A 16,507-nucleotide genomic window follows, 5' to 3' on the forward strand; every position below is an offset into this window, starting at 1 on the left:
TAATGGTCCGCAGGCTTCCACACCTTGTTTATTGACATGGATGATGTGAATGGAGACTTTACGTGTCGGGAGGGCGGGGTGATGTTTAACCAGATTACTGTGTGTGTGTGTGTGTGTGTGTGTGTGTGTGAGTGTGTGTGTGTGTGTGTGTGTGAGAGAGAGAGCGAGAGAGAGAGAGCGATGGAGGGAGGGAGGGGTATGCAGGCAACCCAGGGGGTAGGTAGAGTGGAGCTGCCTGAGATGCTCACACACACACACACACACACACACTTACACACACACACACACACACACACACACACATGTCGGAGGGAGAGGGCAGTGCGCAGAGAAGTTTTGCTTTAAAGACTTGAGCTGTGAGAGGCTGCAGCACCCAGACAGCTGGGGAAGCCATCCGGTCTGCTCCTCCGGTCTGGCTCCAGGTGCGCTGACGCGGACCTGTTGGCTCGTTTCGGCCTGAAACCTTCAAACTTTTCGGATAAACTTTGCAGGAGGCCATGCAGAGACGGAGGAGGAGAGGATGATGTGACCCTGCGTAGACTCCGATGACCACCTCTCTCTCTCTCTCTCTCTCTCTCTCTCTCCCAAACACACGTGAAGCGGCCGCAGCGCGTCCACGTCCAGGCTGGAGCCAGCATGACTCTGTCCGGCGCTTTGTCGGATACTTGTCAGCTCATTTCAGGCGAGCGCACGGAGCCGGAGCCGTGGAAGTAGGACTGCATCCAAGCTGTCCGGGGAACTGTTGCTGCAACGCGCTGTGAGGCAAACGCAAACTACCGTGCACGCTGTGGAGAGAGCTACGATGCGGGGCACTTTGGGCGCATTCATCCAGTCCTGCGTGATTCTCCTGGTCCGAGCAGACCAGTGGAGGCTGAAGGACTCCGCCAGCTGCGAGCTCAACAAGAAAGTAAGTCACTATGAGGCAAAGATAGAAGAGAAATACTCTGTTAAAGTGGCGCAGAAGTAGCAATAATACTTCTGTGGTTTCTGATCTTGGCCTCTTAAAACGCTCACATTATCTTTTATTCTGCAGTAAAGTGTCAGCAGAGGAGCCATGAAGTGCAAACTGTCTGACACACAGTTCACCTTCTCTGCATCAGTGTTCACTTGCTCCTCTTTGTGCGTTCACTATTGGTTAATATGCTTTTTCAGCTAATCAATGAACTCATTAGTCAGTTTGAAATGTCCACCACAACTTAAACTTACTTTCTGACCAAAACTGATGATATTAAAAACCGGCACCAGCTGTTTTAAACATATATGATATTTTTTTTCTGTTTTTCTGCACATATGATTTCTCAAAATTCTCAAAATCATTGATTATCTGCTTTGTGTCAGTCCTGATCCATGCAGGTCTTTACACTCTGTCCACACGTGTGTAGGTATTCAGGAAAATGCCACCAAGTCAAGACTTTTTGTCCTTTTCTACTGTATCTTACAGATGCATGCCGCCCTCTCATTGATTTCCTCTCAGTCGCTCTGCTTCTATCTCGTCACTCACTCATCTCAGGTCTGATCCGGCACAGACAGGAAGGAGAAACATTCAGTCTGACAATCTCTGACATGTGTATTGTTTGTTTTGCACTTGGGTCCTAAGTGGCCTGTTAATAAGTCATTATCAGTCTGTTAGGAGTCTGCCTAATAAACAGCCTCTCACTGACAAACTGCTGCCTTCGCTGGGGGGTGTCAGACAGGCCCAGAGCGCAGGAGGGAGACAGGAAGCAGCTTTTCATTGAAAACTAAGTTTGTGAATTCTCCACCCTTCTATCTTTCTTGACTTCTCTTCCCAGTGTATCATTAACTCTAACTTGCTAATATTTATTGCCGAAATGTTTAATCAATTAACAGAAGAGTAAGCAACAGCAACATCACTGGCTCCAGATTCTCACATTGTTTTATATCACTGTGAATAAAATGTTTTGGGATCTGAAACTGTTGGTAACAAAATTGGGCCTGGGAAATTGCATTTTTTACTTTTTTCTGTCAACTGATGAATCAATCGTTAGTTGCAGCCCTACTAATCTTATCATTTTCACCTGCAGCAAACTGACCTAAACTCCTTCCTGTGGACAATCAAACGGGACCCTCCCTCATATTTCTATGGTACAATCCATGTTCCCTACACGCGTGTGTGGGACTTCATCCCTGAGAACTCCAAGCAGGCCTTCCAGGAGAGCAACATCGTCTACTTTGAGCTGGACCTCACGGACCCGTACACCATCTCCGCCCTGACCAGCTGCCAGCTGCTCCCCCAGGGCGAGAACCTGCAGGACGTCCTGCCCAGAGACATCTACCGGAGACTCAAGCGACACCTCGAGTATGTCAAACTCATGATGCCCTCATGGATGACCCCGGATCAGAGGGGGAAGGGACTCTACGCCGACTACCTCTTCAACGCCATCGCCGGGAACTGGGAGAGGAAGCGTCCTGTTTGGGTGATGCTGATGGTGAACTCGTTAACTGAGGCAGATATTAAGACCCGAGGGGTGCCGGTGCTGGACTTGTACCTGGCCCAGGAGGCGGAGAGGATGAGGAAGAGGACGGGGGCTGTGGAGAAGGTGGAGGAACAGTGCCATCCGCTCAATGGGCTCAACTTCTCTCAGGTGAGTTCTTCTTCTTAGCAGGGTTCGTCCCTGTGTTTTATTTGCAGAGGAGTTATCAGATTAGGATTGTTTCTGTCATTTAATTGGCTTTTAACAACGGTGTAAGTGTGCTGTGTATTATGGCTGACTGACAGCCGTGAGGGGAACAACACTGCTGCTCTGAAGGCCACTGATTTCTTCAGTGACACTGATGTTGGAGTGTAGTCGATCCAAGATGAAGATCAGTTCGCACATTTACTGATCACCTCCAGTAAAGCTACTGCCTCCCATACGTACCACTTCCACGTGCTTCACAGTAAATGCATTTAATGTGAGCTCAGTGTCAGGCCTTTACCGTGAAACCAGAAGTTCTAACACTGATGTTAGCGAGTGTTAACTATTTCTCAAACCACATTCAGACATTTTCTGCGCTTTTCACAAAAGGTCATTTTGAAACGTTGCATAGACAAACTACATTTTAATACATGTTTGAACAAAGCTTGAAGAGATGATAAAGGAGACTGGCGCTGAAGCTAAAACGCTGTCAGGACCTACGTTTTTTTAGCAGGATGGTTTTGGTTTGTGAGAAAAAATAAAGTATTTTGGTGAAAAAACCCAGAAGCATTTAATTATGTCCAGGTGAAGTCTATTCTATGCATTTTATGCTGCAGGTGTCAGATGATTTTGTGTCATGCAGCTGGGGAGTTCAGACATTTTGCGTTTGTTTCAATAAACTCTACGTCAAATCTGCTCAGCTGAGGAGGCCTCACATCTCCCACAATACGCCGGCTCAGACTAAGACGTGTAAAACAAGTGACAAAGAACAGATGCAGGGATTCAGATTCATTATTTTTTTTTCATACTAGAGGTCTGTAGTTTCATCTTTTCCTCTTTTCCCTATAGCTCAGTGGAGCGGGGAGAGGCTGGGTGTTAATAATCAGCTGTACAAACATCCAGCCGTGCTCCACCACGCTCTTTGTTATTAAAGAAAAATGGATCTTAATGACTCGAGTCTGAAATCAGCAGAAAAAAAGGAACCTTGTTCCTAAAACCAGCACACTTAAGTCCCCTTGTCTGCCTGTCCGTCTGTCTGTCTGTGCCCCCCCGTGACCCTTTCAGCATTACAAACATCTCTCAAAGGCAGCAGTCATTATGAAATCATGTTGCGTATTATTGAGGAATTTCTGGTAATGCTGGTCAGGAGCTAAAGGGATTACACTCGACCATTTACCCTAACACCCAGAAGCTTAAAGTGTTGTTATTTTAAAGCAGGCCTAGTTGGCCCCTCAGACTCGGAGGCTCTGGCCAAACCACCCAGCAGCACTTTTATTAGCATTCTTTAGAGTCGTAGTGGAGGAATGGAGGATGTCGATTGTCACACGACACATAGAATCACTGAAAGGTAAAATTAATGAGGGGTTTCTACCACTTGTTTACTTGCTTCAACTTCCCACGACAGCGTTTATGTCTTAAACACACGGATAAACACACAGGATATGAGTGAGAGTTAACAAGTTTTCTCTAATGGAGATAAGATGATTACATTTAGGTTGTGTTGTCAGCACCTCTAATGACGAAGCATTTTCACTCAATCAACAGTGAAGTTATTGTTTCTCAGATCCTCACTCAAGCCTCATTTTTGGCAGATCAGACGTAGCCGTTCCTGATGTTATTTCAAATCAATGTAAGTGTTTTGCAGAAAACTGTCGTCGCTGGAAAGGCTTCGACCTTTTTCTGACAGTCATCCTCTTATTTGGTCGTGCAAATAATGACGGCTCTTTCTTAGAGGCAAAGACAGGTGATGTTGTTATACTGCTGATTGGATATAATAAAGTGTCTGACTTTGAGATTTGAGACCAGAGCTGGCATCAAGTTTGCTCCGCTGGTTGGATTCATGCCTGACACAAAGGTTGACAGGAGACCCGATAGCGGTGCCTATGGCAGAAGTTTTAATTTGTAGGTCAGCATCAGATTCCACCCATTGATATATTCCCCACAGTGATGGTGTCACTTCTTTTTGTCATATAGAGTGACGGCAGGCTGCACATGTGCTTAAACAACTTAAGTTACATGCAGCTTCAGTCACTGTGACACAGAGCGGATCGCATTAAGCTGTAGAAAAGTAGAAAGTAGATATCTGAAAAGGAGAAAACTGCTTCTTCCTTCCTCCAGTTCCTCACTATTGTCATCAACAGTCTCCACTAGCACAGATCTTGTGCCTGACCCAGACGGATCCAGCAAAGGAAGCCTGACCGTGACCATCATCTCTTTCAAATCTTAACCGAGGAATTTATTAACCTAAAGGAGGAGGCAGAAGATCGTGAATCATATCTTGTTCTCACTGATTATCAGGGAAAGAAACTGGGTTGCCGAATTTGGGTTTGTCAACAAGGCTGAGAGAGAAAACCTCCCGTCATCACTGACTTCGGTCCACAGAGCCTCCAGAAAGCTCAGCAATAAATTCTAGTGTCCCAGAAACAACCCCTACCCCGACGCTGCACCAACACAGCTCACAGCTTGGCACTCCATAATTTCCACACTCGGTTTGAGTCTAATCAACAGCAGCTTGATGGACGCCTTCGCCCTGCTGGCTTGAGGTGGCCCGCCTAATATTTCAGTAAACGTTTTTTTTCTGCAGTGTAGTTGAAAAGGGCAATTCCATTTAAAGTCTTTCAGCGCAGCTCAAGTGGAAGATATCCAGATAGAGTGTGATGAGTGAGATACACGACGGTGAAACAACAACGCCGCCTCAGCCGCCATTCTTGACTGAAAGCACTGTTTAATCAGGCTGCAGCTCGAGAGCCACATTTACAGGCTTTAATAGTCGCTGAATGTTTTCACTGGCCATTTACGTTTGGCCTGAAACAGACTGGAAAATAAAATATTTCATGAATTGAAAGGGAAGTTTCTTCCCTACTGCCTGTTAAAGGGAAACACAGAATGACATCCTGCCTGTTTGTTTGCTTTGATTAGTTCTCATGTTGATGCGTGGTTGGAATACACACCGATTTTCATCTGATTTTCAGCCAGAATCGGTGCAGACACTCTCTTCGTCGGCTAAACATCAACACAAACCCGCTGATTGGATAAATGCACCTCTCAGCTGGCTGCCACTGGTCTAATTTCCACAGCAGGAAATCACAGTGTCTTCTCTGGAATCATTATGAAATCTAGTCCTGAAGAAGTCTGAGGTGAGACGAGGCCTCGCAGTCATGCTTAGTTTTACCTTTGCAGCTTAAATAGTTGTTGGTGAGGTTTGGAAGTTTGGCTCTGACATTTGTAGCTGCAGTAGTTACGTTCTTCTCTCACACGAGCATCTGTTTGTGACTGTTAGTCTTTTTTTTTTGTTAATAACTGCAAAGCGAGCACTCCTGATCACATCACATCATGAGCACTGGACCCTTTAATGTGTGATGAAGCTCCTGTTTTCCCTGAAGCTTAATATGTCTAATATTATGTTTCATGAATATGTAATAATCTTCTTTTGATGTAAGCAGGGGCTCTCTTTATGTATATATCCCCCAAAATGTTTTTAAGGTTTTCATTATGCACCTTCGCAGCGATCACTGTTATATGTTCGTACATGAGCTCTGGCTTTGTGCAGCTGAGTTAAAGTGCTTAACATCTGTTAGACTTTGGCTGTAGGATAGCTTAATACATTTACAAGATAGGGTGCTTTTTATCTCATCTTACAAGTGATGTGTCCATTTTTAAGTATGCCTGCCATTATGAATTAAGCCCATTGAGCTCATTATTTTCAAAGGACAATGAATTATACTTTCTTTACTCAGATCTCTAATCTGGCTAAGCATGACTGCTCTTATTCTTGCACGGTGCCCCTCGTCTTTTGAAGAGCGGGCTCAGCCTTGCCCATTACACTAAGTGAGCTTGTTGAGGACAACAATGGCCGCATGAAGGCCGGCTTTCTCTGTCACTGTTGTTGGAAACCCGCGGGACATTCCACACCTCAGTGGAGCAGACCTGCTAATGAAAGTGTTGTTTCTTTCCTCCCATCACTGGGAGTAATGGTGCATGGAGAGGTGATGAATGCAGGTCTCAGTGTACGTCTGTGAGAACAGGGAAGGAATGTTTGAAACCCATTTGGTTCATTCATGACGAGGAGGGACTGGAACAAGGAGAGCTGAGATGCAGACTGAGATCAGTAGAGGAGCCATTAAGGGTGGAAGGCGTGACTCCGTCTCCATCAAAGGTATCATGACGTTACCTCTGTTTGACAACCTTGTGACTTCAGTTGTGGTGTTTTCTTTCCATTTGAACTGACGGGCTACAGGGTGCCTGGAACTGCTGGGTTTCACCAGGAAAGCTCTGATGAAATCTAAACACAACCCACTTTTATAAGCTGAGAGAAATGCAGTGTTGTCGGCCTGAAATTACAGTTGTTTTCACATTTAATGGAGCAATTCAGTACTCTTTTACCCATTTAAGTCTCATTTCTTTTCCTTTTCCTTATCTCTTTCTTTGCCTGAGGAGAGATATAAGATACAGGAAAGGTAGATCACCAACCCAAACAAAACATAACCTCTGCCCGATGTGAAACTTGAACCAGGCTCAGCAGCACCGGTCATTTTAATCCTATTATCATATCTGTCTGTGAGACATTTCATCCCCAATTTCACATACAAATGTTCACCTCATATTGAATTTGCCATGCTTCATTTTATGTCTCCTTACGGAAGCAACAGCTTTCCAAATATAGAATTAAAGGGTTTAGTCTGAGTGTTTTTTAACAGATCATCCAGACCCTTTGGTCAAGAAATATTCCCTGCACAGAGGGAGTGAATCATGTTTTTTCAACGACACAACTAAGGCAAAGCTGTCCTTGGCAGTGGATTTAAACTTTAACATTGGATAAATCAAAGTTAGTTCCCAATTCTGTGGGAAAATGTCTAGTAGCATAAATCAGACCTCAGAGGTCACATGTGAACAGACTCACTCTGCACCAAAACCCATTGGACTGGACAGGCGCTGTCACAAAGTGTGAGCGTGCCTAAGCTCCCACACCCTGTGTTGTCCTGACTGTAATGACCACTAAGTGTGTTGGTTATGGAGATTCTATGAAAAGTGAAGCCTGACATCCTGGACAGTACAATGGCTGTCCTTATTCTGCAGCCCGCCATGGGCAGCGTTTTGGGCAAGCTGCCACTGATTTCCAAAGTTTGCCCACAGGGGAAAATCTGTCTCAATCCCCCCAGTAATGGGATTTAATGGCAAAATGAGAATGGTGATGATAATGATGAGTGGAGGTGGGGATCCTATGAAACTTAAGTGGCAGTTAAGCTAACTGGTCATGAAGAAGGTCACTTTCTGACCGAAGCACAGTCTTCTGTCTGCTGAGACCGATGAACAAGATAATTCTAGTGTGTCTAGTGTATTTTCCAGTCAGTCAGCCCTTTTTTTTTATCAGGAAACTCAATCCACTGTATCCCCTCTATGCTATTATCAAAGCCACCAGACTCCATTGACCAAAATAGTACTTTTCCCTCACAGAACACATGAGTTCCCCGGACTACTGCTGCCCTCTGTCAGTGAAGGAACCTGTTAGTGTGGATCTGAAGTAATCAATTAAAACACCAAAGTCACATATTACCACAAAACAACCCATCGAGGCAACAGCAGTCCAGCAGCTCCAGTGATCTGCTAGATTTATTTGGTCAATGGAGTCTGGTGGCTTTGAAGTGAGCATTACACAGGGTGTAAAGTGTAGACTTAAACTGATAAAGCCTTTTTTTAGGTGTTTATTTTTTTTCTGCTGCCCCCGTCCATAATGACAATGAGTCCCTTTGCTGGGACTTTCCTGCTTCTTCAAACTGGGGGTTTGCCAACTGCCATCTAACTGTGAGTTAAACACTAATTATGGATTAGTACCTCAGCCTACCTCACTTCAAAAATCAAAATAACCTCTTTAAAAGTTCAGGTTCAAATGCAACAGTGTGGGAATATCTATCATGTCTCACAGTAAATGTGAAGCTGCTGCTATCAGGTGGGAAGAGCTAACCTGAGCCTCTCTGAAGTGACAAAAGTCTGTGGCTCACTAGTTAACATGTTCTAGCTTGTTTGATTCGTCTGTACGAATGTAAACACAACAGTAGTGTCAGTGACTGTTAGATAACTCATAACCTGCACTAAAACCACATATTGACGTGCTACACTTCAGCTTTAGGTGGATTTTACCAGCTGTTTCCACCGTTTTAGTGACATCAGTCTTCTTATCTCATTTTGGCAAAATTAAGTGCATGTGTGTCAAAATAAGAGCTTTGTGAATGGTGAAATAGTTTTGGTGGCTGCACATACTGGGTGTAGGTAATGTAATGTGTGTGTGTGTGTGTGTGAGGGAGAGAGAGAGAGAGAGAGAGAACACATGCTGGCATGATAACAGTGTTACCAGACAGCAAATCTGATTAAATCTCATTTGTCCTACTGGAAGAAAGCAGTTGCTTCAGTGATCATCAGAGCAACATGGCCTGCAGTGATGAAATGTATATGTGTGCTCACATGAGGAGACGCAGCCAAAAAAATGACAAGAGCAGCAATAAATCTTCACCTATGCTCAGATTTATAAAGATCATTAAGGCATTTCAAGTAAAACTTTAATGCTTTGCCAGATGATTGTTTTGGCTTAAAGAATAATCATTTGTTATTAAGACAAATGATGAATCATGCAGACATTTTCAAATAACTGATGAAACAGTTATTCCAAGTAAATGTCATCTTATGAGATATTAACAGGAAACTTCTAATTTCTTAAAACCGGACAAACTGCAGATGTTTGTGCAGTATGATGGATTAAAGTGAAATATTTTAACACACACTTAAGCCGTCCTCTTTAAGATAAATGCACCTGTTAAGCTGCTCACTTTTTTTGCAGTAAATCTAAAAATGTGTTATTATCATTCATAATGTAGGAACATTATGTCCGTAGCTTTTTTGTCCTCAAATAATTTGCAGTTTTACTGCACTTTGATCGAAGGGAGGAAACTTTCCGTGCTGAGTGTGTTGTGTATTTATCCAGTGTGTGTTTGTCCATATAATTGCTCGTGTTTGTGTCTGTGTGTGCAAGAGTTCACGTCAGTGTATGAATGAACGTTGAATGAGCGCTTGTACGTGTGTGTATGTACAGTATATAAGTGCATGTGTACGTGTGGGTACACTTCTGTGGTCGAATTTCCAACATGTCCTCACGGCTTCCTTTGAGGCCCCGGTTTCATGTGGCACCGTGGTGCTTCATTTCCTCCCCACTGTTGACCAAACAGTTCCATATTAGATGTCTGACATTCCCTCAGACATTATCTGTCCATCTGTCTCGATACGTGACACCGGAGACAAAGATGCGAGGTCGCTCACACTTTCAAAACCCCTGTTTTTCAAAAGCTTCATGGACAGAAGAGTAGAGTCTGTCATCAAGTCGTCATGAAGAAAAGCTCCCACAGGTCATCAGTGCGGTTTCTTTGCTGCATGAGCTATTAATATCCATAATGTGTATGAATACTACAAAGTTTCTTCAAAAGTTTCTGTTTAAAACCAACAAACACTTTTTGTATGATCATTGCCCCCCCCCCCTTTGCTGCTGTCATGTCAAGGTAAAATAATTTCACAAATTAGATTTTCCATCCTGTTTTTCAAGTATATTTGATTTAAAGTGGATCGGATGCAGCTAGATGCTGCCAATTGTGTGCCAAGAAAAACAGCCCAGGTCCTTGAGAGTATATACAGTAATACACTCCAGCGGAGGACAGTCTGACTTCTGGAGACCGCTGCAGGCTTTTCCTGGTTGTGTAACTCAGGCTTCTGCAGCTCAAATAGGGATTTCATAGCTTGTCTCTCTGACTTAACGCCGGGTCATGAAAACCTGCGCAGGCTGCGGAGCCTCGTAGCGCGGCCACTGCTCTGCACCCCTGCTAATGTTTGATACTGAAAGCTTATTGAAAGATTCATCAGTGCTTTTGAAAGAAGATGTAAACCTGCATATTGAGGCCTTTGGCAGGAAATAAAACAGCTCGGTGGCATCTTCACAGCTCAGTAACAACTTAAACTTAACATGATTGTGTTAAACTTTATCATTATTTCTAAAATAGACCCAAAAACATACTTGTGGTCCTACATGATAGCTCTACATATATCTTACTGTAAATCCTCAGCGTGTTTTAACAGACAACATAACTTACACTGATGCTTTATTTTGTCAAATGGATCCAAAGTTGCACTCAAGTCGAACACTCTTCATTACAATTAATTAATCAATGACTTGATCCACTCCAAAGATTAATGTCTAATTCAAATGAAACACGTAAAAATCACCATGAATTACAGTGATTACAGATGAAGCAACAGATATCTCCCCCACTACTGCTTTTTTTTTCCATTTGCTGTTCCAACACGTGATTGTGAAACCCTGCAAACAGCCTATTGAGATCTCGCAGTGTGCCTCCACCTTAATTTAGGTAAGAAAAGCTCAGGATCTCCAGATACACTTAACACTCACTAACAGCGGCCTTCCCATAATTGAAGCTAATGTAAGTTATACGTAAGAGCCATTAGAGTCGATGCGATGCTAATTTGAATTTGTATAGGGCCCATCATTCCCTCTATTGTTGTGCAAGTTAAGATTTTTGCAGGCTGAATGTGGCCAAGAACCCTGGGTCATTGTTAAGACTAAGCTCTGACCAATCAGCGCTGGATTAGCATGTGACTGACAGAAATGAAGGAATGCCATACATGCTCTTTTTGGGGAAAAAGGCTGATTATATTATTGTATCAAGAATCAGTATCAAGATACAGTAGTTGTGAAAAACAAGAACAGTTCAGTTTCAACCCACTGAGGTCTCCACTTACATCAAACCGCTGCAGGCGTCAGTCAAACCTTCATCCAAAACACTTTGTGTGAGGTTTCCATTGTTTTAACATGTCTTAACCCAGAGGGCACAGCTTACGACTGTTTTGGTGTGAAATTCAGACTGCGCTGCGATAAATCCAATCCTATAATTATTCTTTCCCATAAATTATACAGAATCCTTGTATTTTCTGTGGGCTGGAACATTAATGCATTACTTTTCTTGGGGTTTTCCTCATCACTCGTTAATCTAACTTGTTCTAATATTTACCTGTAGCTGTCAGTAGCTGCTCTCACACATGCAACATTTACTACTGTATTACTACAGTTCAACACAGCTCAACGCACCAGCATGACAATGGATTTTCCCGTAATGCTTGTGCTTTGTGATTGGTCACGTTTAATTAAGATCATTTTAAGGTGTGGGAGAAGGAACTTGTGGCTACACGCTAACAGAAAAGATGGTCGCAGATAAGACGGGAACAATGATCGTTACATGCTGATACACATCAGCGGTGAAATGCTTCATGCCTCTGCTCACAGACTGATGTTAAATGAATCAGACGACTGTGATGTTATCACCTCAGCCGGGCCACAGCGACGCTGAAGTCCACTCCAACTTACTCACATGGTGTCAACCTTTAAACCAAAAGTAGGAAATTGCACACCTGAAGATAGCTTCTGATTTTAGCCTCACTTTCAGATCAATCTGAAAAAGAAACCTGTACCTGCTCTGTTTCCATTAAAGACCAGAAATCAAAGACTTTTTAAGAAAAGTTTGCATGAAATATTATAAAGTCCTCCTGGTATCCTTATGCTCTCTCCGCACTGGCCAGGCTTGTGGCTGGTCTGGATTAAATTAAGATTCCCCACCGCAGGTAGAAACGAGCCAAACCTGGATGGACTTCGGCCGAGCAACACGAGGCCAAAGTTGTCCACAAGTTCCAACACACAGGATTAATAGTTCCTGTTTCCTCACAGAGCGTCACCTGGAACCTGTGGAAGGTTTTGGGATTAAACTAATTTCTTATTCATGATTCAGAAAACCTGAAATAATGTTTGTAGTCTTTGCTTTCAAGTCACGTTGCTTAAAAATGTTGGTTTAAGGTTGTTAAGACCGACTAATTGACGAAGAAGTAATAGAGTGACCTCACGTGAATACACACATTCAGAGCTGCACCACAGGCAGAGGGAACACACAGTTTCTGACCTAACCTGACCATAAATCCACTTGTGTCTGTCTGGCTCCAGTCCACATTTTTGGTGGCTTTAGTGGAATTTCACAGGTGAGCAGCACACAGGAGGGTTTAGTGAGACTGTTCTCCACACAGGGTTTGACCAGACTTAGACTCAGACAAGCAAATATCTCAACGCTGTCACATGTGTTTACACATTACTGGGAGTAAGATGAGGAGTTGCCTTAAGCGGCAGCTGGATTTTCGTTCTTCCCGGTGAATTCTTCAAGCAGCATTGCAAAGTTTCTGTAACTTGTAAATGAATGTTCACTGTCTTAATAATTACAGGCTGCTTGAGTCACAGGTGCTTATTAAATGCTTCCCTGGATTGCATTTCCGACAAACTGGCTGAAATGTAATGTGCTGCAGTGGCGTATATAACATTTTGAGGCCTGGACACACCAGGATGTAAAACATTTTGCATCACAATCAGTTAATTCTAATGAAATCATTGCAATTAGGACGTCAGGAATCAGAATTGAGCTCATCTTTGGGGAGGGGGTGGGTCCTTTGTGACTGAGAACAGACGTGACTTACTCAGAGTATACCAGTATGTGCCACCTTGCAAACCAAGCAGATGATTTAATTGGAGACTTTTGTATCACATGGTTTCCCTTCAGCGTGTAAAAAACATGTTTGCAGCTCCGACAGCCTGTAGCTGTAGCTTCTAGATAAGATCTTTTCAGTGGGGCACATTTCATTTAATAGTTGTTGCTTGTTGGATGACTGACAGATATTGGTCCGAACACAACTGGAAATGTGATGGTCCGCTGCTCTGACTGTTTTGCATCCGTAAAGGAAGAGAAAGGGAGAGATGTTGTATAAACCTGCGGTGTGTGGTTGTGTTTTTGTGTGGTGCACTCCGGTCCATCTCTCCGGCTGAACATGTGTGTGTTCGCATGTTTTTTATCCGTGAAATTTCCTGTGAAGCAAGTTGCAAATAAGGTTTCTGACTTTTAACTGAGGCACTTCTGTTCCTCTTTTTTTCTTATTTCCACTCTATACATGCATACAAGTAACTATGATGTGTTGAATTAAATAATATATGAATAAGATTTTTGAAAAGTTGGTAAAAACCAATGCTTGTGCGCTGGACTCGGTACCATCAGAGATGGAGGTGATGATGGTCTGTCATTGCTGCGTTGCGTTCCTGCATCTGTCTCTTGGATTTAAGCTTCACACATGTGCACACACACGCACAGATACATAATCAACAGCACACATAAGTGTATGTAAGCTATTATATGCACACATGCTTTTAAGCATTCGTGCAAGCGTCCACACACGTCAGCCCAACACATACATAAACATGTGGATCAGATTCCTCCCACCACCCAGAGTCAGCTCCACGCTGGGGATGAAGGTTTTCAGGGTTGTTTCTACCCAAAGACTGTTTGTGTTTTGGGGGTTTTGTCTGCCTGCAGTAGCTGAGATCATAAAACCTGTGAGAACTTAACAGAAACGCCTCTGTTTGGCCTCCCCGCTCATTTCACCACCCAGTTTGACTCTCTGTGTGTCTGTCTTCTCCTGGTTTCAGTCCCTTTGCAGAAGTTTTTACAACCTTGGTGTTAAAGCTGAGGACACTATTCTGTATATGAACATTTTTCTAGCTAGCAGCATGACTCTAAAGATCTACCACTTTGGTTCAGGCTACAATATCCTAACTTTTCACTGGATTGCCATAAAACTTTGTACAGACATTCATGTTCTTGCTTAGTTAACGATCCCCTGACTTTTCCTATAGTGACAATATTAAACTGACACTTGAGCTTCAGAGAGAGAAATATCTTGACAACTATCAGGTCAAAGAAAGGAACAGCAGCTGAACAACAGCACCAAAGAACATCTTGTGATGGGATCACAACAGCTACAAAACCAAACCAGTGTGCATGAAGCTATGGGACACATGACATGAGAGGAGTGAGTCTGGAAAAGCAGGTGAACTGTGCCAGATTTATTCCACATGTCTAACCATCTTTGCACGGGTATCTTTAATCCATCCTCTCCTCAAATAACATTTTCTATTTTTGTGGGATGTAAAGATCGTTGGTCACGGATGTGATTCACTGGAACTGGGAGACAGTGATCAGTGATCTGTGATCAGTGATGGAGGGTCAGTGTCCCCCTCCACACTCCATACACCCCTACTTCCAATGCCCTTACTCAGACAGACCACAGCCATCTCTGAACTCACTGTAGCCTCATCTACACACCTGTAAAGGTCTGTGATGCTCCACAGACAGACAGACAGACAGACAGACAGACTGACACCTCAGCAACACTTCTGTCATAGTTCCCACTACAAAAAGTCTTCAGGGCTTCATTTTTTAATTGTGACACACACACACACACACACACACACATGGTAATCATCTGGATGTCTAAACTGGAGCTGCATCACTCAGTAGAACGAGCCCTCTCTTTGTAGACTGTAAGACTTTACACCTTTGGAGTTCTCAAACAATTAACTTCTGATTGAAAAACTTAATCGATTTGTTTCCTTTATCAAAAGTGCAAAGCGTTTTCTCTTTTGAGCTTTTTAAATGTGAGGCTTTGCTGCTTTTGTGTAAATTAAACTGCAGAAGTCACCGTTTTGATCTTTGACAGACTAAAGAATAAGTTATTACTTATGATTTGCTTCTTGGTCAAACATGTTGAATGAAGTGCTGCTGAGCCTAAAGAGACACACTGAAGATATGAAACATGGTTTGATTCTTTAGAGTATTTGGCAGCTGAATCCCCAAACTGTGATCTAAAATCAGATGCAAACCACTCTGTGTCCCTGTGTCTGTCAGTGTGCCTTCCACTCGCCGCTTCTCTTCCCGCAGCGCTTCTTCCTCTGGCCTAAAAGGAGGGGAAGTCTTTTTTTAGTGTATCTCGTCTCATTTGTGTTGACAGCTGTTATTTTGGTCATAACCTCACATGACAGGAGCGTGTTTATGTGTGCACCGTCCTGAGCGAATGCAAAGGGACACTTTTCTGAAAACTGAACTCCCAACACATTTGGGATGTTTGGATGTTTTTCATATTTTGTTGGCTGTTTATGAGTCTGTGGTTGTGAGGCTGTGGGTCCTGGCAGACGTTCTGCACAACAACAACCGTCTCTCTCTTCCCTCGGCCTCTCGCTCTCTCTCTCTCTTTCCATCTTTCCACCTTTGTCTCTTTATCACTTTGTTTTTTTTCCTCCCTACAGGCGCGGCTCTCTTTCCTCCTACTGTCTGTCTTGTTTTCGCCTCACGTTTGTCTCCCTCGATCCCCTTTTGTCTCCTTCATTGATCAGTTTTTCACCACAATAAACAGACACATTTCTCAGATGGTTTGGATAGCAGGTCCTGTTTTCCATGACATAGCCTCACATTGTGTGTGTGTGTGTGTGCGTGTGAGGTTTAGGGTTTGCACTGGCGAATGTGTTTAAAGGTCGAGGTTGAGCATAATGTGCTTGGAGGCAGTGTTTTTGTTTAGAACGAGGGAATCGATGCAAGCTGACGGAAAGAGTTTACATGAATATTAATGTAAACGTGCCTGGCTGTGTGTTGGTGTGTATGCGTGGCCTTCAGTCTGGTTTGCCAGCGGTGCTTTGGTTCTGAGTCTGGGCCAATGGTTTAAGGGAATTGCAGATACTCGTAAATAGTGCGTGTGGGTTTTTGATTCCTGCTGCGTCTCTCTATCTGACTCCTGCAGAGTCAGAAGCTGGAGATTTATTTCTGGCACTGCTGTCTGCTGCTTTTGTAATCCAGTGCTGAGAGACGCTTTCTTCTTAACTAAACTGTTCCCATCATCCCCGGGCAGTAGGAGACTTGACGTCTTTAAGTCAGACAGGCAGTGTTTCGTAAAGGATCTGT

General features: G+C 43.5%; 1 protein-coding gene across 1 annotated transcript in view; it reads left to right on the forward strand.

Moving 5' to 3' along the window:
- The first annotated feature begins 802 nt into the window (after window positions 1–802).
- trabd2a (TraB domain containing 2A) overlaps window positions 803–16,507 on the forward strand; it is a 51,403-nt gene continuing 35,698 nt past the window's right edge. Inside the window, exons 1-2 of the mRNA XM_070850935.1 lie at window positions 803–907; window positions 2,043–2,603. Coding sequence (XP_070707036.1) covers window positions 803–907; window positions 2,043–2,603 — 666 coding nt within the window. The remainder of the gene's footprint in view (window positions 908–2,042; window positions 2,604–16,507) is intronic.

This window comes from Pempheris klunzingeri, chromosome 19 (assembly GCF_042242105.1).
Source record: "Pempheris klunzingeri isolate RE-2024b chromosome 19, fPemKlu1.hap1, whole genome shotgun sequence".
In the NCBI taxonomy this organism is placed as follows: Eukaryota; Metazoa; Chordata; class Actinopteri; order Acropomatiformes; family Pempheridae; genus Pempheris; species Pempheris klunzingeri.